Here is a 19,306-nt window from a genome sequence, read left to right as displayed (position 1 = left end):
GTAACTTGTAAGTTTCCCATTTCAGGCCGCCCTCACTTCCGCAGTTGTCTGGACACTGACCTGTTAAGAAGCCATGGCTTGATCGTCCCCGAAGATTATTCCACAAGAGAACCGTCCCCTGTCAGGGCTCCAAAAGGTTAGGCCATACATTAAAGCGTGTCCTTAATTCTCCTCGGTTAGAATCTAAACCTTAATACCTACAAGGGGCCTCAATAACCAAGTTGTTGGCGTGTCAGCACAGTGTAATAACTCAGAAGCCTCTCACTGGTTTTTGTGAGTTCAAGTCCAGCTCATGCTGCTTTCCCCTCCAGTTGTACATAGGAAGGTTTTGCAGCAACCTACGCATGTTTCCCCTAACGCTGTGCCCTGTTTCCTCCTGTAATAATGCTGGCTGCCATCGTATCGGCGAAATAATCTTGAAATAAATAAATAATTCCTACAGTTGCATCCATCAGGATATGCAAGCGACTGTCTTCAGGGTCCTTCGCTCAAATCCCAATGTTGATTATTGTGCATTAAGTGTAATTTTAGAGGCAAAATAAAATGCATTTACAATTTCCAAGTAAGATAGAACCCTTTTTTCCACACAAACCTAGGGCCTCTGTGGCTCAGATCGTTAAGGTTCACTGTAACTACTAGGCCATGACCAATAAGGTAGCATGTTCAAATCCAGCTCTCGCTGTGTTGGCAGCAGCTTCAGATCTGGAGGTTTGCTGTACTTCATCAGGTACTCCACTTTCCACCACTGATCAACCTGAATCTGAATATTTGAACTATGAGAATTGGGCAAATTAGTCACGGTGGAAAATTAAGCGCGTGTGCTTTGTTTTACTTATCATTCATTTGCCCTTGTACTTTTTGCACATGTATTTCTGTCATTATGCACCAAAAAAAAAAAAAAATACCAGTCAACAGATGCTAAAAACTGTAAAAGCTCTTTCTCCTGCATGTCCTGGGAGAAAAAAAATATACACACTTATTTAGTGTTATAATTACCATGTATTTCTCTGTCACAGACACAGGCCTTCCTAGCTACTTGGAACAAACTCTGAGCTCCAGTCAGCGTACCTACCAGAGGAAACAGGAAGAGTGTGCTCGCTTGTCCAGTTGTTGTGAAGGCTCAAGCCCTGATAGCAGCCTTTCTGAGGGAGGGGACGAGAAGCTGGGACAAGATGGTCCAGCAGAAAATGTAATGTTGATATCTTTATAATATATAAATAGTTGCCTGGGGCTCTGCACGGTTTCCACCCAACGTAATGCTGGCCCCTGTCATATAAGTGTTATATTTTGGGTATGGCATAAAAACATTGATCAGATAAATCAAGTAAATAAATAGTTGCCTGTTAATTACCATTCAAGGTTTGTATTCCAGTCTGTTAATCTGTCAGTCGGTCACAATTTAATTTGGTTGATCATGTTGTCGTGTCATTTTCACATCCCTGCCATAGCTTGGACTGCATTGTACGTTTTGTTCATTTTTATATCCAAACTGATCAAGGGACTTTTGCTTGCAGAACAAGCTTAAGACAAAGACCGTCTGTATATTTATTCTGCAGATTCAAAAATAAGTGAGAAATCATTCTGTATGCATTGTAAATGGTTTGAAGTTTCGTGCCATCCCTCCCGCCCTTAAGAAAATGACTTTTGGTTCTGATACCTAGGAACACCTTTCTGGTAGACATCCTACCTTCCAAACAAACCTCAAAACACCTTTCTAATATCAGTAAGGAAAGGAGAGCAAATTAGTCTTGCATGAACTTGTAGGTCATGTACAATGTACGCAAGGTATATCCGACTGCTTTGGTGACCCAATGGTGTAAGTGTTTGCCTTGGAGTCGGAAGAACCAGGATCAAACCTGGGTCAGTCGGGTCATACCACAGACATTAAAAATGGTACCTGTTGCTGCCTTGCTGAGACATCGGAGCAAGGAAACAAGAAGGTTGGCTTGGGGTCAGTATAATATGACTGGGTGGGTTGTCATGCCTGGTGTGTGTGGCATGATACTTCAGTGACGGCATCTCTTGAGGGCATGGACTAATCCTGCTACAAGAAGACACAGTATATGTATGCATTAAGTAACTCCCCATCGTCATGTGACTGATAAATTGTTAAGTACAACATAAAACCCCAAGCTTACATATGTATAATATACAGCAGGTATTCAGGACACAAAAGGAAGAGAGAAACATTTACTTTCCCTGTGTTGCAGCAGCTTGGGGTGCCCCTGAACAAGCTCTGGCAGAACCACTTACCCACGGAGCAGAGAGAAGTTGACAAACGAGACATGGCAAATCTGGAGTCCAAGGTCAACTTCATGTGCAACCCACGTCACATTCCCCCGTCAGCTCCCCCTGGTGGCAGGTCACTCATTCAACACAGCAAGAAGAAGCCCAAAGAGATTGGAATCAAGTCAAAGCCAGAAAAACCTGTGTAGGGAAATGATTCATTTTTATTTTTTTGCCCATTCATATGGCGTTCCTTACGTATGTTTGTAGGCTGTTGGCAGGCCATGATTTTCAAATAACTGTCAGTCATTTAGAAATATTTTGAATTACCACTACCTGGCCAATACACCAATTCTTAAGGGGCCTGCGTGGCCTAGGTGCTTAGCATGCTGGCGCGGCACAATGACCCAGGTGCCTCTCACCAATGTGGAAACCGTAATTTCAAGTCATGCTGGCTCATACTGGCTACCTCTCCAGCCATACATGGGAAAGTCTTTCAGCAACCTAGTGATGGTTGTGGGTTTGCCCTGGGCTACATCTGCTTTCCTCCACCATAATGCTGACTGCCATCGTATAAACGAAATATTCTTAAGTACAACATGAAGCACACCAAATAAATGAAATAAAACAAATAAATAAATAGCGAGTACAAACAGGATAGTAATGAGCCAGTAAGCCTGTTGCTGGTTGCGATATGCTTGCCTTGAAAGACATACTGACCACAACAAAGTGATTTTGTTTTGCAGTGTGGTACTGTTGCTTTGAATACAAGGTTTACAGCATGGTATTTTCGGTCAGGCAATTTTAACAAGGGGTGGTATATAGAATATAGCAAGCTAATTATACAGGATTAAATTAAAGCCCTGGGGTCACTTTCACGAAACTTCATAAATCAATTTTTCATAACTTCAAAAAGTTACAAGAAATGTGACTTACAGAATTTTCTGAAAGTGTCTCCTGGGTTACATGTACATAAATTTTCTTGATTGGTTATGGTTGTCAAATATGGCGAAAATAATGATATTCTGCTTGATGTTTTATCCAAGAAAAATGCATACTGCCAAAGAGTAAAGATAGGAAAGTAGCCCTACATGTAGCACAAAGCGGTCATATCATTTTGTACTGGGATGTCACTTTGTCGTCATCCCTGCGTATGAAGGCCAGTGAATGCTACAAACTCACACCTATGTGTACATATACCCTAGTTCCTCAACCTTTTCACATATGAAATAGTAACTTTCAGTGCAATTTATGCTCATTTATTATTAGATTTTGGATTGGCCACTTTCAGGGCTTCACAAAAAGTATAGTTTTATTCGTCTGCACAGAATAATGCCTTGAATACACACCTTTGCAAATAGTTTTATTCGTCGCACAGAATAATGCCTTGAATACACACCTTTGCAAATAGTTTTATTCGTCGCACAGAATAATGCCTTGAATACACACCTTTGCAAATAGTTTTATTCGTCGCACAGAATAATGCCTTGAATACACACCTTTGCAAATAGTTTTATTCGTCTGCACAGAATAATGCCTTGAATACACACCTTTGCAAATAGTTTTATTCGTCTGCACAGAATAATGCCTTGAATACACACCTTTGCAAATAGTTTTATTCGTCTGCACAGAATAATGCCTTGAATACACACCTTTGCAAATAGTTTTATTCGTCTGCACAGAATAATGCCTTGAATACACACCTTTGCAAACATGCGAAAAGATTGAATAATCCCGTCAGTGCATGATGTACCTGCACAACCTGGCTGGTAACACAAGTCTGACAATTGTAGTAATATATGGATGTCATTTTGTTTGAGTCCTTCCCCATACATATGTCTGTTCTGGCAGCATTGTTGGGGGAAGAAGTTTAGTTTTGAAAATCGCAGTGATACTGATAGGATTGGAGACAAACTGCACTGCTGTATGTACATGTAGCTGTAATCGTTGACTTTTCAGGCATAAAGAGCCCTCCGTTGTGTTCCTTGCCTCTCCTCCAGTTGTCACGTTTTCCCAATATGCTGTAGGGACAAGTCTACGAGGTAAAGTCTCTCAATGTCATGTTTGTTTTCAAGTTGAGAAAGGTGAAGAAAAATTATAGTCCTTTAAAAAGTGAACTCATACTTTTATTGTTATAGGATTGATATTTTGCACTGTTCTGTCAACAGTCAGTTTTCACATAAAATGACTATTTCTATGGTATATATCGGTATTCATCATAATGGGAAAAAATGTTATGGGTACAGAACAACCTTCCTCAGGGTAGAAGACACACAGACCATGTGTGGTGAAAATTTGTACCAAGATGAGCGTGAATTGTGCTGATTTTTGTCACAGATGACGTTAGAACTGAAGAATGTGACAACTGTTTTACGACCCTGCAGAGTTCTCCCCCCTACCACACCATACTTCTCCATTGGACTTGGTAAGAATTTTTGTTTTCTTAGCTTAGTCTCACGCTTAGATGCAGTCTCACGTTTCTGTAGTAAGCTAAATTTTCCCTCTGTATTCAGCTCAATTTTTCCTCTGTATTAAGCTCAGTTTTCCTGTGTATTAAGATCATTTTCCCCTCCATTATTAACTTCATTTTTCCCCTCCATATTAACTTCAATTTTCCCCTCCATATTAACTTTAATTTTCCCCTCCATGTTAACTTAATTTTCTCTCTGCGATAAGCTCATTCTTGCCTTAGTATTAAACTCAATTTACTTTCAGCATTCCCTCTTTATTAAGACCATTTTCTCCTCTGTATTAAGACCATTTTCTCCTCAGTATTAAGCTCATTTTCCCAGTCGCATTAAGCTCATTTTCCCAGTCGCATAAGTCTCATTTTCCCATTCGTATTAAGCTCATTTTCCTATTCGCATTAAGCTCAGTTTCCCTTCTGTATTAAGCTCAGTGTTCCCTCAGTGCTAAGCTTAATTTTCTCTTAGTATCAATTTTCCCCTCAGTATTGAGGTAAATATCCTCTCTGTATTGAACTCAATTTTACCTATTAAGCTCATTTTTCAACACCATGTTCAATTTTCCCTTGGTATTAAACCTAATTCTTCCTTTTCAATAAGTCCAATTTTCCCTTAGTGTTAAGCTCAGTTTACCTTCAGCATTCCCTCTTTCTTGAGCTCATCTTTGGCTCAGTGTTAAGCTCATTTTCCCCATTAGCATTAAGCTCAATTTCCCTTCTGTATTAAGCTCTCAGTATTAAAGTAAATATCATCTCTGTACTCTGTATTGGACTGAATTTTACCTATTACCTAAGCTCAGTTTTTCAACATTGTATTCAATTTTCTATCAGCTCAGCTTTCCCTCAGTATTATGCTCAGCTGTCCCTCTGTATTAAACTCAGCATTCCAGATGTATTAGGCTAATCCCCCATCTCGTGTATTAAGCTCATTTTTTCTGCTGTATTAAGCCCAGTTTCCTCCTTACAGGACAGTTCCCTGGAGAACAGGGATTGGTTGCCCCGGGCATGAGCTGTCACTACACCATCAGGTTTAACCCCGACTCCTTGGGGGACTATGATGATGTTATAAAGGTACAGACTCAGTCTTCAAGACCCATGTTGATCCAGCTTCAGGGAAGAAGACCCCCACCTGTCTTGTCACGTGAGTTGATCAGCTACAGTATTCACTGTTCACGTGTAGCAATAACAGCATTCTCTACAGCTGAAAAAAGACAAAGCACTGGACCCATTTTCTTACTGATTTTTTTATAACTTTCCTTAAAAGTTACCTTAACTTAAATCACATTGCCTTATGGCACTACACCTTAGACAATGTATTTTTTGAAAGAAGTTGTGAGAAATATGACGAAATATGAACGTTCATGTAAATCCTTGTAATTTTGTGGAGTTTTTAACATAGTTGTCATGCCCTGTGATTAACCTTTTATGATTACCATTAAATCACACATAATTTTACATGGTCTTGGATGCACTGATGCCCCCTTCTGTGCTACATCTAGTACCCCTGTGTTGTGCTGTGTTGTTTTTCGGGCAGTGCCCCCCGAGCTAGATGTAGGTTTCTGTCTGGTTGGAGACCTGCATATCGCCCATTTCCTGGTGACCAATGAGGGAGGGCCCGGCCGATTCTGTCTGATGCCCACATCGTTCTGGCCTGCCACAAACTTTAAGGTAAGTATGGCTGTGATGACAGATGTCAGGTAAAGTGTGGCTCTCTAAGACTGTCTGATGCCCACATCGTTCTGGCCTGCCACAAACTTTAAGGTAAGTATGGCTGTGATGACAGATGTCAGGTAAAGTGTGGCTCTCTAAGACTGTCTGATGCCGACATTGATCTGCTTAGCCACAGACTTAAAGTAAAGTACATGTATGATTGTAAGAACAAATGTTGACTAAAGTTGTGTTCGTCAGCATTTGTTGCTCTATGGCCCCCATAAGGCCTCAAATCCAGCTTTCCCTATTTCTGATATTGCTAATGCTCATTGAACAAAGAGTTATGCCCCTTACTTCTCATTACACAGAGTGAGTGAGTGAGTGCTTGGGGTTTAACGTCATACTTAACAATTTTTCAGTCATATGACGATGAAGGAATCCTTAGGGTGCATGCATGTGTAATGTGCCTCCTTGTTGCAGGACGGATTTCCACCGCTCTTTTATTTAGTGCTGCTTCACTTAGACGCCTTACCGAAGGCTAGTAAGCCACCCCGCCCGAGCCATTATACTGATACGGGTCAACCAGTCGTTGCACTATCCCCTTCATGCTGAACGCCAAGCGAGGAAGTTACAACTTCCTCTTTTAAAGTGTTAGGTGTGACTCGATCAAGGATTGATCCTGGATCTACTGGTCCCGAAGCGGACGCTCTACCAACTGTGCTATCCGGGCCGGTCATTACACAGAGAAAGAGTTACACCCCTGACCTCTTATTAAACATACGCCTCAACAGGTCATGTGCTGCTCTCTACCTTTGGATTTACGTCACTGCCATCAGTAGATAAGTTTGGAGCCTGTAGACTTGTTTAGTCTTAGCATCATCACTTTTGTCCTCCCCTATGGAACTGTTTAATCAACATCCCTCAGTAAAATTGTTTTAGATTTTGGTTAGGATCATGTTGCACACACTCGAGGTAAGGAGAATCCATATGTATAAAGTACTATTGGAGACGAAGGTTGACACCGATTGTTTGTGTTTTCTGACATCACTTCCTGCCTTAGCGTTGACCTCCTGACATTGGTGTTGTTCAAGATTTCTATCCAAAATTTGCTATAGGGGGCAGTGATGTAAAGCGAAAGTTAGAGAGCGGCACATGTGCTGTTGAGGAGTATGCTCAGTGAACAGAGAAAGAGTTATGCCCCTTCCCTCTTACTAAGCAGAGAAAGAGTTATTGCCCTTATCTCTTTAAACACAGAAAGAATTATGCCTCTTACCTGTCATTAATCACAGGAAGGGGTTAATATGTCTCTTACCTGTTTGGCCTGATTAAAATGATTTTTTCACCTTGCTTTTTTGTATGAACTTTTCATTCTATAAAGATGCTTAATTATTATTGTGGTTTGATTTTCCTGCCATCAGTCCTCGATGAAGAGTGGCATAGTGTCATTACCTCCCTTCGAAGTGAGACCTTCAGTGTTTGAACTTCAAGCCGGTCAGAAGACCATCATAGAGGTAGCTTTTCATCCCTCCCAAGTTAGAGAGTACACGGAGGAAATCACCATGGTCTGTGACAACTGTCAAGTCAAACATTTCAAAGTAAAAGGTAGGAGATTATTACATTTCGCATTACTAATGGTGGATTAGGTAATAAAAATCATTATTAATTAGGATAGTACTTTGCAGTTGTACACCCAGGAAAAATTGATCAGGTCAGATCACTTTCACTTTCAACCCAGCAACTGGTTTGTGATACCAACATTGTTCAATTTGCATACACCACACTACTTTGAATCCTGATGAACTCTGCTCATCCTTCAGTCCTGAGCAGTATACCTGATGAGTTTGAAGATGTTCGATTGAACAGCTGTTGGGAAAAATTCAAGGATTTTCATACAGCCAGTCTTCCCATTGTATGTTTTAATGTTATTGTCATATATGTCAAAATATTCTTAAGTACGGTGTAAAAACACCAATTTAATAAATAAGTAAATAGATAAATCAAGAACATTATACAGTAATGTCAGTGTTCTAAGGGAGATAACCAATATACAATGTCAAGTCATTGGCAGTGTTCTAAGGGAGATATCCAGTATACAATTTCAAGTCATTGGTAGTGTTCTAAGGGAGATATCCAGTATACAGTGTCAATTCATTGGTAGTGTTCTTAGGGAGATATCCAGTATACAGTGTCAAGTAATTGGCAGTGTTCTAAGGGAGATATCCAGTATACAATGTCAAGTCATTGGTAGTGTTCTAAGGGAGATATCCAGTATACAATGTCAAGTCATTGGTAGTGTTCTAAGGGAGATATCCAGTATACATTGTCAAGTAATTGGCAGTGTTCTAAGGGAGATATCCAGTATACAATGTCAAGTCATTGGTAGTGTTCTTAGGGAGATATCCAGTATACAATGTCAAGTCATTGGTAGTGTTCTAAGGGAGATATCCAGTATACAATGTCAAGTCATTGGTAGTGTTCTTAGGGAGATATCCAGTATACAATGTCAAGTCATTGGTAGTGTTCTTAGGGAGATATCCAGTATACAATGTCAAGTCATTGGCAGTGTTCTTAGGGAGATATCCAGTATACAATGTCAAGTCATTGGCAGTGTTCTAAGGGAGATATCCAGTATACAATATCAAGTCATTGGCAGTGTTCTAAGGGAGATATCCAGTATACAGTGTCAAGTCATTGGTAGTGTTCTAAGGGAGATATCCAGTATACAGTGTCAAGTAATTGGCAGTGTTCTAAGGGAGATATCCAGTATACAATATCAAGTCATTGGCAGTGTTCTAAGGGAGATATCCAGTATACAATGTCAAGTCATTGAGATATCCAGTATACAGTGTCAAGTAATTGGCAGTGTTCTAAGGGAGATATCCAGTATACAATGTCAAGTCATTGGTAGTGTTCTAAGGGAGATATCCAGTATACAATGTCAAGTCATTGGCAGTGTTCTAAGGGAGATATCCAGTATACAATGTCAAGTCATTGGTAGTGTTCTTAGGGAGATATCCAGTATACAATGTCAAGTCATTGGCAGTGTTCTTAGGGAGATATCCAGTATACAATGTCAAGTCATTGGTAATGTTCTTAGGGAGATATCCAGTATACAATGTCAAGTCATTGGCAGTGTTCTTAGGGAGATATCCAGTATACAATGTCAAGTCATTGGTAGTGTTCTTAGGGAGATATCCAGTATACAATGTCAAGTCATTGGCAGTGTTCTAAGGGAGATATCCAGTATACAATATCAAGTCATTGGTAGTGTTCTAAGGGAGATATCCAGTATACAATGTCAAGTCATTGGTAGTGTTCTAAGGGAGATATCCAGTATACAATGTCAAGTCATTGCTAGTGTTCTTAGGGAGATATCCAGTATACAATGTCAAGTCATTGGCAGTGTTCTTAGGGAGATATCCAGTATACAATGTCAAGTCATTGGTAGTGTTCTAAGGGAGATATCCTGTATACAATATCAAGTCATTGGTAGTGTTCTGAGGGAGAACTCCAGTATACAATGTCAAGCCATTGGTAGTGTTCTAAGGGAGATATCCAAGATACAGTGTCAAGTCATTGGTAGTGTTCTAAGGGAGACAACCTGTATACAATATCAAGTCATTGGTAGTGTTCTTAGGGAGATATCCAGTATACAATGTCAAGTCATTGGCAGTGTTCTAAGGGAGATATCCAGTATACAATGTCAAGTCATTGGTAGTGTTCTTAGGGAGATATCCAGTATACAATGTCAAGTCATTGGTAGTGTTCTATGGGAGATATCCAGTATAAAATGTCAAGTCATTGGCAGTGTTCTAAGGGAGATATCCAGTATACAATATCAAGTCATTGGTAGTGTTCTGAGGGAGATATCCAGTATACAGTGTCAAGCCATTGGTAGTCTTCTAAGGGAGATATCCAAGATACAGGGGCCTCCGTGGCTCAGTCGGTTAAAGCGCTAGCGCAGCGTAATGACCCAGGAGTCTCTCACCAATGCGGTCGCTGTGAGTTCAAGTCCAGCTCATGCTGGCTTCCTCTCCGGCCGTACGTGAGAAGGTCTGTCAGCAACCTGCGGATGGTCGTGGGTTTCCTCCGGGCTCTGCCCGGTTTCCACCCACCATAATGCTGGCCGCCGTCGTATAAGTGAAATATTCTTGAGTACGGCGTAAAACACCAATCAAAAAAAAAAAAAAAAAAAAAAAAATCCAAGATACAGTGTCAAGTCATTGGCAGTGTTCTAAGGGAGACAACCAGTATACAATGTCAAGTCATTGGTAGTGTTCTAAGGGAGATATCCAGTATACAATGTCAAGTCATCAGCATTATTGTGACCTAGTGGTTAGCGTGCTAGCGAAGCACAATGACCAATGTGATTGATTTGAGTTCAAGTTCAGCTGATGCTAACTTCCTGTCCTGTCATGCAAAAGAAGGTCTACCAACAACCTGCAGATGGTCATTGGTTTCCTTCAGACTCTGCCCCTGTTTCCTCCCATTATAATGCTGTCTGTTGTCATATACATGATGTAAGTCAAAATGTTTTGAAGAATGGCATAAAACTATCAAATTAATAAATCAGCATCATGCTAGAAAGTTTATGTACATGTTCAGAGGGCCCAAGGCCTGCCTGGCCAGTAGGAGAACCTCCAGTCTGAGTTGAGAATATACTTATGTCAGACTTAAAAAAAACAAAACTAGACAAATGCTACTCTCACCTGTTTAGCCTATATCAAAAATTCTACTACTTGTGAATATACTTTAGCTGATTCTATCATATATTTTACTTATTTTACCCCTTGAATACAAACCTGGAAGCAGTCGGTGGTTAAAGGCATTTGTCTTACAGTCATAAGGATATATGAGGTGTGGGTTCAAACCCGACCTTGGACAATCTGTAGATTCACCTGCTTTCAGTGCTTGTTGACCCTTGATGACATAAAGGGTTCAAGTTGAATCGATGCTTGTTTGGCTGATAGGGCATTCTGTCATTTGCTGAAATGTTAAGGTTTCCTCCACCAGAGAAACTGACCACCGTCATATTGGTGAAAAATCTTTGACTAGGATGATAAAAAATGTTCAATAAAGAAATTTATATGAACCTTTAGGTGAGGCCCAGCTGGCTGGGGTGAAGCTAGCAGCGATTGAGGGAGGTGAATCATCCCAGGAGCCTGGGGAAATCTGTGATGTGACTGCTCAACACCTCATCAAGTTTGAGGAGCTCAATCCCTTCACCTACACTGACAAGACCGTGGAGATCAAGAACCAAACGTAAGTCTACCAAACACATACCCTGACAAGACCATGGAGATCAAGAACCAAACGTAAGTCTACCAAACACATACACTGACAAGACTTTGGAGATCAAGAACCAAACGTAAGTCTACCAAACACATACCCTGACAAGACTGTGGCAATCAAGAACCAACCGTAAGTCTACCAAACACATACCCTGACAAGACCGTGGAGATCAAGAACCAAACGTAAGTCTTCCAAACACATACCCTGACAAGACCGTGGAGATCAAGAACCAAACGTAAGTCTACCAAACACATACCCTGACAAGACTGTGGCGATCAAGAACCAAAGGTAAGTCTACCAAACACATACCCTGACAAGACCGTGGAGATCAAGAACCAAACGTAAGTCTACCAAACACATACCCTGAGAAGGCTGTGGAGATCAAGAACCAAATGTAAGTCTACCAAACACATACCCTGACAAGACTGTGGAGATCAAGAACCAAATGTAAGTCTACCAAACACATACCCTGACAAGACTGTGGAGATCAAGAACCAAATGAGTCTACCAAACACATACACTGACAAAACCATGGAGATCAAGAACCAAATGTAAGTTCACCAAGTACATACACTGACAAGACTGAAATCCCAGCATAGACCTTCTAAAGTCATTTCGAGGAAATTTAGAAATCCACTACCGAATAAAATACACGAACATGTGTCCTACAATAGAGAGCTTTAATGAACTCCTGGCTTCCTCTCCGGCTGTATGTGGGAAGGTCTGCCAAAAACCCTCGGATGGTCATGGGTTTCCCCAGTGCTCTGCCCGGTTTCCTCCCACCATAAGGTTGGCCGCCATTGTATAAGTGAAATATTCTTGAGCACAGCTTAAAACGCCAATCAAATAAATAAATAAATAAATAAATAATTAAATCAACGAACTCTGTCGAGTGTACATATTCAATATATTGACATTTCTGCGACACGTCATGATTTTTGACCAGCTATTGCCTCAGACATAGTCCCCCCTATCATGACATACAAGTAATGTACACACTGCAGTGGACAAAGTCTCACTTCCTGCATTACACCATAGCTGCTTTGGTGTGAAAATAGGTGTAATTGAGAGGAGGCCTTTTGTCTTTCACTGAATTTGTGATGTGTCTGTATAATTCTGACATTGTTAGACATTCAAATTTACCAATGGCAATACATGTGATCTAGTTTATTTAAAACATTTGTAATGAATTTCCATTAACTCTAGCCATGGTTCAATAGAATGATTACTGTTTAGTTGAGAAATACATAGCAGCTCCAGCAGAGCTTTATTTACTTGTAAACAAAATTTTATTTTTTATATGATTGTCCACACAATGTACATTGCATTAATTTTGTTAGCGGTGTCCTTCAGCAGATAGCTTCAACAAACTCCTGGCTTCCCCTCCAGCTGTACGTGGGTAGGTCTGCAGCAACCTGCAGATGGTTGTGGGTTTCATGTATATCAAAATATGCAACTGTGATCATTGTTAAGTTAAACTTGTAATTTAAATCCTGTCCTTTTTTTTTTTTTTTTTTTTCAGTAATGTTAACATGCACTTTGTGTGGGACATCTACAAACCTTTGCTGAAGACACCAGTCTTACCAGGTGCAGATAACTCAGATGAGGAGACTGCAACTACTATGAGACTGGCCTCTGGGAGGGTGAGCGACATTGACTCGGTCTTCAGCATTCACCCTTCCAGTGGCATATTGCCTGCAGATGACACCATGGAGTTCAAGGTCACCTTTGCCCCGCCTAAGGTAATATTTTTATTCATTTGTTATTAATCTTTAATTTGGACATGGCTGGTAGGCAAGCCTTAACTTGGCAGCTTGGCAGCAATGTAACCTTACTGGTCAGAGGTTAGGGAGGAAGAAAGAAAGAAAGGAATTAATGGAAAACGGGTCTGCACATGCTAAGGAATAAGTGTGCACACATTATTTCTTGCCTAATCCTAAATGCAAAAGTTTACATGTATTTATACGATGAACAAAAACCTTAAAAATTCTAATCTTTATTTTTGAGTTGGCATTGTTTGAGAATTATCTTTTATTTTCTCTCTGCGAGCACATTTTGGATGTATGTATACATTGGTCACTCTTAGTGAACATTTTTTGGACCATTTGTGTACATTTTGCCACCATTTCTGTACATTTTGCCACCATTTGTGTACATTTTGCTACCATTTGTTTTGCCACAGGTAGGGGATTTCTCCAGTGTGTTACACATGCAGCTGAAGCAGATTCCTCCCACCCCGCCAGATGTGTCCTCCCTGTCAGAGGTGTCATCAGTCATGTCAACTGAATCGGAAGCTAGGGAGAAAACTTCTGACAGTAGTCTGCTTGCATCCAGTAAGTGCATCAGATCTTACTGTTTGTATTTAGTCATAATGTGTGTCTGTTAAATGAGGATCACTGCTGGATGGCTGATCTAGCTAAAATGTTGGTCTGAATTTAATTAGACCAACATTTAAGCACTAGGCCACATTGTGGGATTAGTTAATAAACCGTCATGTATGCAGATTTCTGCTTTACAATTTTAGTTCAGGGATGTGATGTGATTTTTCTTTACCTTTATGCTGTAACGGGTTTAGGTTAGTTCCTGGCCATGATTATAGTATTAGATTTACAAAATCAATGCTCGAAGTCAAGGAAACCCGGGATCAAACCCAGGTCGGGTCATACCAAAGATGTTAAAAATGGTACTTGTTTGCTGCCTTGCTTGCCACTTGGCACTGAGAGGTTAGAGCAAGAAAACATGACTGGTTGTCCTGGTGTCAGTATAATGTGACTGGGTAGGGGTGTCATGTCTGGTGTCTTCGGCATGATAGTTCAGTGGCAGCAGCACTTTGGTAACATGGAATCTCCCTGCCACAAGAAGACACAGTACATATATACATACAAGTCATTGCTACAATAATGGATTGAACATGCCATTTAGCAAATATGTAAACAAATGCGGAATTGTCACTGATGATCACAATAAAAAGTCTGAGTAATTAGTTCACTGGGCTGCATATGTATAAATGTTGTTGATTTTTGAAGCTCTGTCATTTTACATCATGTTCACAACAGTTTTAGACTTACCATCTATGTCTGTGTTGCTCCAGTGCCTGCGTTCGAGGATAAAACAGTCCTAGAAGTGGAGGTGAAGGGGAAGTGTGTCCCCTTGAATGTCGTTCTTCATCCATATGCTATGATTATTCCTGGCACATTTTTAGTGGGGGTCACAGTCAAGAAACAAGTCGTGGTGAGTTAACAGTTTAGTGGATCCCGGTTTTCAATTTATGTTCGTTTAACTTCAAGAATTAAAAAACTTTTATTAAAGGGATACAGAATCGATGCTGATTGGCTGACAGTCGAGATACTGTTAGAAAGCCACTACGTTGCAGCCTTTATCATGCCTGAATAAATCTCCCATACCTAAAATTCATCTTTGGCCAGGAATGGCCTGGTATTGCCTATTTCTCATATCAGCCAAGCACATTAGATTCTGTATATATTAACAGGTTGTTACTTTCACATCTGATTCGATTCAAACAGAATTATGACTGAGGTTGTCTCACAAATATTCAAGCTCACTCTTATGTGTCTTGTTCTTCCCATCCCACCCTCAGCTGGTGAACCACAGCTACAGTGGAATCGTGTTCCACTGGCGCTCCTATACAGAGGATCACATCCTAGAAGTGGAACCATCTTTTGGAGAGCTGGGTAAGTCAATTCATTTTCAGCTAGTTCTTTGATTAGAGTGCACCAGCCCTGATGGCTCATTTGGTAGAGCATCCGCTTCTAGGGTGGGAGATCCAGGGTCAATCCTGGGTGGGGTCACGACTTTAAAAGAGAATGTTGTAGCTGCCACGCTTGGCATTTAGCGTTAAGGGAAAGTGCAATGACTGGTTGACCTGTATCAATATAATGGCTTGGACGGGGTGGCTTACTTGCTTTTGGTAAGTCATCTCAGTGAAGCAGCACTAGATAAAAGAGTGATGAAAATCCATCATGCAACAAGGAGGTTCATGGTTTGCACTCTTGTATGAACTCCTTCGTCATCATATAACTGCAGAATTGTTAAGCACGATGTTTAATCCCCTGTACTCGCTCACTCACTCGATTACTGGCCCGAATAGCACAGCTGGTAGAGCATCTGCTTCGGGACCAGTAGATCCAGGATCAATCCTTGATCGAGTCACACCTAACACTTTAAAAGAGGAAGTTGTAACTTCCTCGCTTGGTGTTCAGCATGAAGAGGATAGTGCAATGACTGGTTGACCCGTATCAGTATAATGGCTCGGGCGGGGCAGCTTACTTGCCTTCGGTAAATCGTCTCAGTGAAGCAGCACTAAATAAAAGAGGAGTGGAAATCCGTCCTGCAAGAAGGAGGCACATTACACGTACATGCACCCTAAGGATTCCTTCGTCGTCATATGACTGAAAAATTGTTGAGTACGACGTTTAACCCCAAGCACTCACTCACTCGATTAGAGAGCAGTGGCGAGCATTGGAATCCAGGCTAACTGACGTTATAAGCTGTAGTGAGAGTCCAGTTATATATGAGCTATACATCAATAGCCAAGTAAAGGTGCATGTAATTAGCATGGCAGATCAACAGCTTTTATGCATAGGTTGATTTGCATTTCAGCTGAATTGTACGTTATCTTGTAAGCCCATTGTGAGCCTGCTTTAGACGAAATGAATTTTACAATTTTAGTCAAGTCGTTTCTCCTCTTCATGATTGGTAAATATATCAGAGTAGAAGATTGCAAATATCTATTTAAAGAATGGCCCGTAAACAATGTCACTGACTTTAGAGTTCAGTATGGTGTACAAAGTCTGTTACGGTCTTAAGAAGGAGTGATTGGCTCTCGTGGCTTCATTTGGATAAGGTCTTGTTTTCTTGGTTCGTTAGCCCCTGGCCAGTGTCAGGTAGTTGTCATGGTTATCAGGTAGCAGGCATGATCCATCTCAGCTGTGGCTTTAAGTGAGGAAGTTGTCATGGTTATCAGGTAGCAGGCTTGATCCATCTCAGCTGTGGCTTTAAGTGAGGAAGTTGTCATGGTTATCAGGTAGCAGGCTTGATCCATCTCAGCTGTGGCTTTAAGTGAGGAAGTTGTCATGGTTATCAGGTACCAGACTTGATCCATCTCAGCTGTGGCTTTAAGTCAGGAAGGTTGATTCACTCAGCACACTGTATTCCCCAACCAAAAACCAGAAAACTTATTTAGAAGTCAGAAATACTAGTTTACATGTAACACTAATCAAGCTAAGAAATGAAAAGAAGGGACCCAAGCTGTCATATTAAACTATGACCTTATCTAGACAAAGTAGTGGAAGTTACTTACATGTACCCCAAGATTGTGTGAAGAATTTTTTAAAATTAATAAAATGAACCCCATTGAGAGCTTTCTCTTCTTTAATTGAAAAAAATATGTGTGTCAAAACTAATCTTTCTATTGATAAATTTTCATGTTTTGGGTTTAAATTACTTGTTACTTCAATACATATGGATTAGTTTGGGCATGAAAAACAGTTTGGAGCCCAAATGTTTCAAGAAACTAAGACAATGCTATAGATTTCGCTCTATAATCGTATTACATTGATGGGTGTAGAACCTGCCATTAAACCCAAGCACTGCTTTGCAAAAAGCTGCATATATTTCAAGGTATGCCTCCTTCAGCGTGGTTCTCAGAAGTTTATATACCTGGACAGGGATAGTTGAAATTGTCAGAAATCCGAGAAGAATTACAGCGTGTATAAAGTAAATAAGTAATGATGACTTTTATCCCGATGTGTGTACAGGTCCTGGCATGGCTCTGGATTTGGAGCTGAGCATCACGGGCTCGCACCCAGGGAAGATTGACCAGACCCTGCTGTGTTTTGTGGACAACCTACAGGAACCAGTTCACCTGCACGTGGAGGCAGAGTTCAAGGTGAAACAGCAAAACATGCAATGGCATGCAAGTGAAACATTTATTACATGCAGGCATTACTGATGAAGACTGATGTCATGTATATGGGACATGTAGAAAAACGCCTGCATTCTTTTAATTTTAACCCTTTATAGTTTTTTGTCTTGTTGTTCCATTGGTAACATCAGTGTTATATGTGTCATTTTTACTAAGAGCTCACCGAGGTATTGTGATGATGTTGGCAAGTGTGGTTGTTATAGGAAGTAGCCAGTGCACACATAGAATTGACTGATTGATGTGTATATGGTCCAACTTCATAATAGACTTGTTGTATTCCAGGTTAGGTGTATGTGTTCACTTGATTATGCTCTTTTGATTTAATATCAATCTTTAGACGGGTTTTAGGGTCCTTCGTGGCCAGTTAGCACACCAGCGCAGTGCAAAGGCTCAAGGGCCTCTCATCAGTGCGGTTGAAGTGAAATCAAGTCCAGCTCATGCTGGCTTCCTCTCCAAACTTATGTTGGAAGATCTGTCAGCAACCTGTGGATGGTCGTGGGTTTCCTTCTGGGCTCTGCTCGGTTTCCTCCCACCATAATGCTGGACTATGTCGTATAAGGGAAATATTCTTGAGTAGGGCGTAAAACACCTACCCAATAAATAAATAAATTTGACCTGGTCACTTAGACATGTTTGTTAAGTGATGCTATGTTTTCTGATAACTTATTGTTTGTTGATATCATTTTTGTTTGATTACAGGGCCCAGAGATATGTATCGAGGAACCTGATGTGAACTTTGGCCTGGCCCATCTTGGTCAGTCCATTACAAGGGAGATTACTCTCACCAACATGTGCCAGGTTACCACCAGCTGGCGTATAGAGGAATGGACAAAGCTGGAGGAGATAGAAGATGAATCTGTAAGCACTGTATTAATTAAACAGATTCTGCTTTGAAACTGCTTTTTTCTTTACACTTGCTTGGAAATCGTTGTTTTAAGGTATGGCATACAGTGAATGCAAATATGTGTTAATATTTTGAAATTAATTCACTGTGATCATTAATAATTGATGTGACATTTTTATATGCAATAAATGATCACAAAAATTTTGTAAAATGAAATGATGTCGCGGTATGTGATTTAGGAGAAAATAATCTTGGTACTAAAGCTGTTTGAAAGATGCTATTTGTATAAATGTCATGTATAGAATGGTGCCATCTGAAGGTTACTGTGGCAACAGGACTGATTATATTCAGTCAGTAAATTCCACGGGAAATCATCCCAAGTGGTGGTCCAGCTGTCAGAACCTGCAGTGTAGTGTAGAAGAGTGAGGTTATGCTATCTGTGATTATATAACTGTCAGAAGTCCATTACCGGTACCTAGAAGTTGGCATCTTCCCTGTAGCTAGTGTTACGTTACACATTACATTCTGTATTTAAAAACTATGCTTTTCGCTCTGCAGTTAATAACCCAGTGACTATTTTTATATTTCCAGTCAACTTTAAAACAGTTACTATCAAAGACATTGTTGTCCTTTTACAAAACTCTCTGTTGTCGTAATTTTCATAGGGAAGTTTCATACCTCTAGGTGATGGACGTCTCTTTATTCATAAAGTGTAAATACTGCAGAGACTAGCTGTAGAGAAGTTGCATACTTCTAGGTAATAGACATCTGTATAATTTAATTCAGGTAACTGTATAGTGCCGCAGGATGAATTAATTAATAGGTGATTATTTCCATAACATTAGAAATGATTAACTGTGTGTTGAAGCTGATTGTGAGGAGCGTA

The 19,306-nt window shown here is 40.4% G+C and overlaps 1 protein-coding gene across 1 annotated transcript in view; it reads left to right on the top strand.

The window, feature by feature from the left end:
- LOC135478211 (deleted in lung and esophageal cancer protein 1-like) overlaps positions 1-19,306 on the top strand; it is a 46,319-nt gene that overhangs the window by 2,728 nt on the left and 24,285 nt on the right. The window contains 17 exon segments of the mRNA XM_064758482.1: positions 26-136; positions 1,017-1,189; positions 2,211-2,431; positions 4,186-4,252; positions 4,254-4,268; positions 4,564-4,651; positions 5,658-5,831; positions 6,225-6,358; positions 7,759-7,942; positions 11,440-11,602; positions 13,155-13,374; positions 13,815-13,965; positions 14,724-14,863; positions 15,231-15,324; positions 17,410-17,540; positions 18,276-18,434; positions 18,772-18,842. Coding sequence (XP_064614552.1) covers positions 26-136; positions 1,017-1,189; positions 2,211-2,431; positions 4,186-4,252; positions 4,254-4,268; positions 4,564-4,651; positions 5,658-5,831; positions 6,225-6,358; positions 7,759-7,942; positions 11,440-11,602; positions 13,155-13,374; positions 13,815-13,965; positions 14,724-14,863; positions 15,231-15,324; positions 17,410-17,540; positions 18,276-18,434; positions 18,772-18,842 — 2,296 coding nt within the window.

The sequence above is a fragment of the Liolophura sinensis genome, chromosome 11 (assembly GCF_032854445.1).
Source record: "Liolophura sinensis isolate JHLJ2023 chromosome 11, CUHK_Ljap_v2, whole genome shotgun sequence".
Lineage (NCBI taxonomy): Eukaryota > Metazoa > Mollusca > Polyplacophora > Chitonida > Chitonidae > Liolophura > Liolophura sinensis.
Note: the sequence above shows the minus strand (reverse complement) of the source record. Positions and strands in the feature narration are given on the sequence as shown.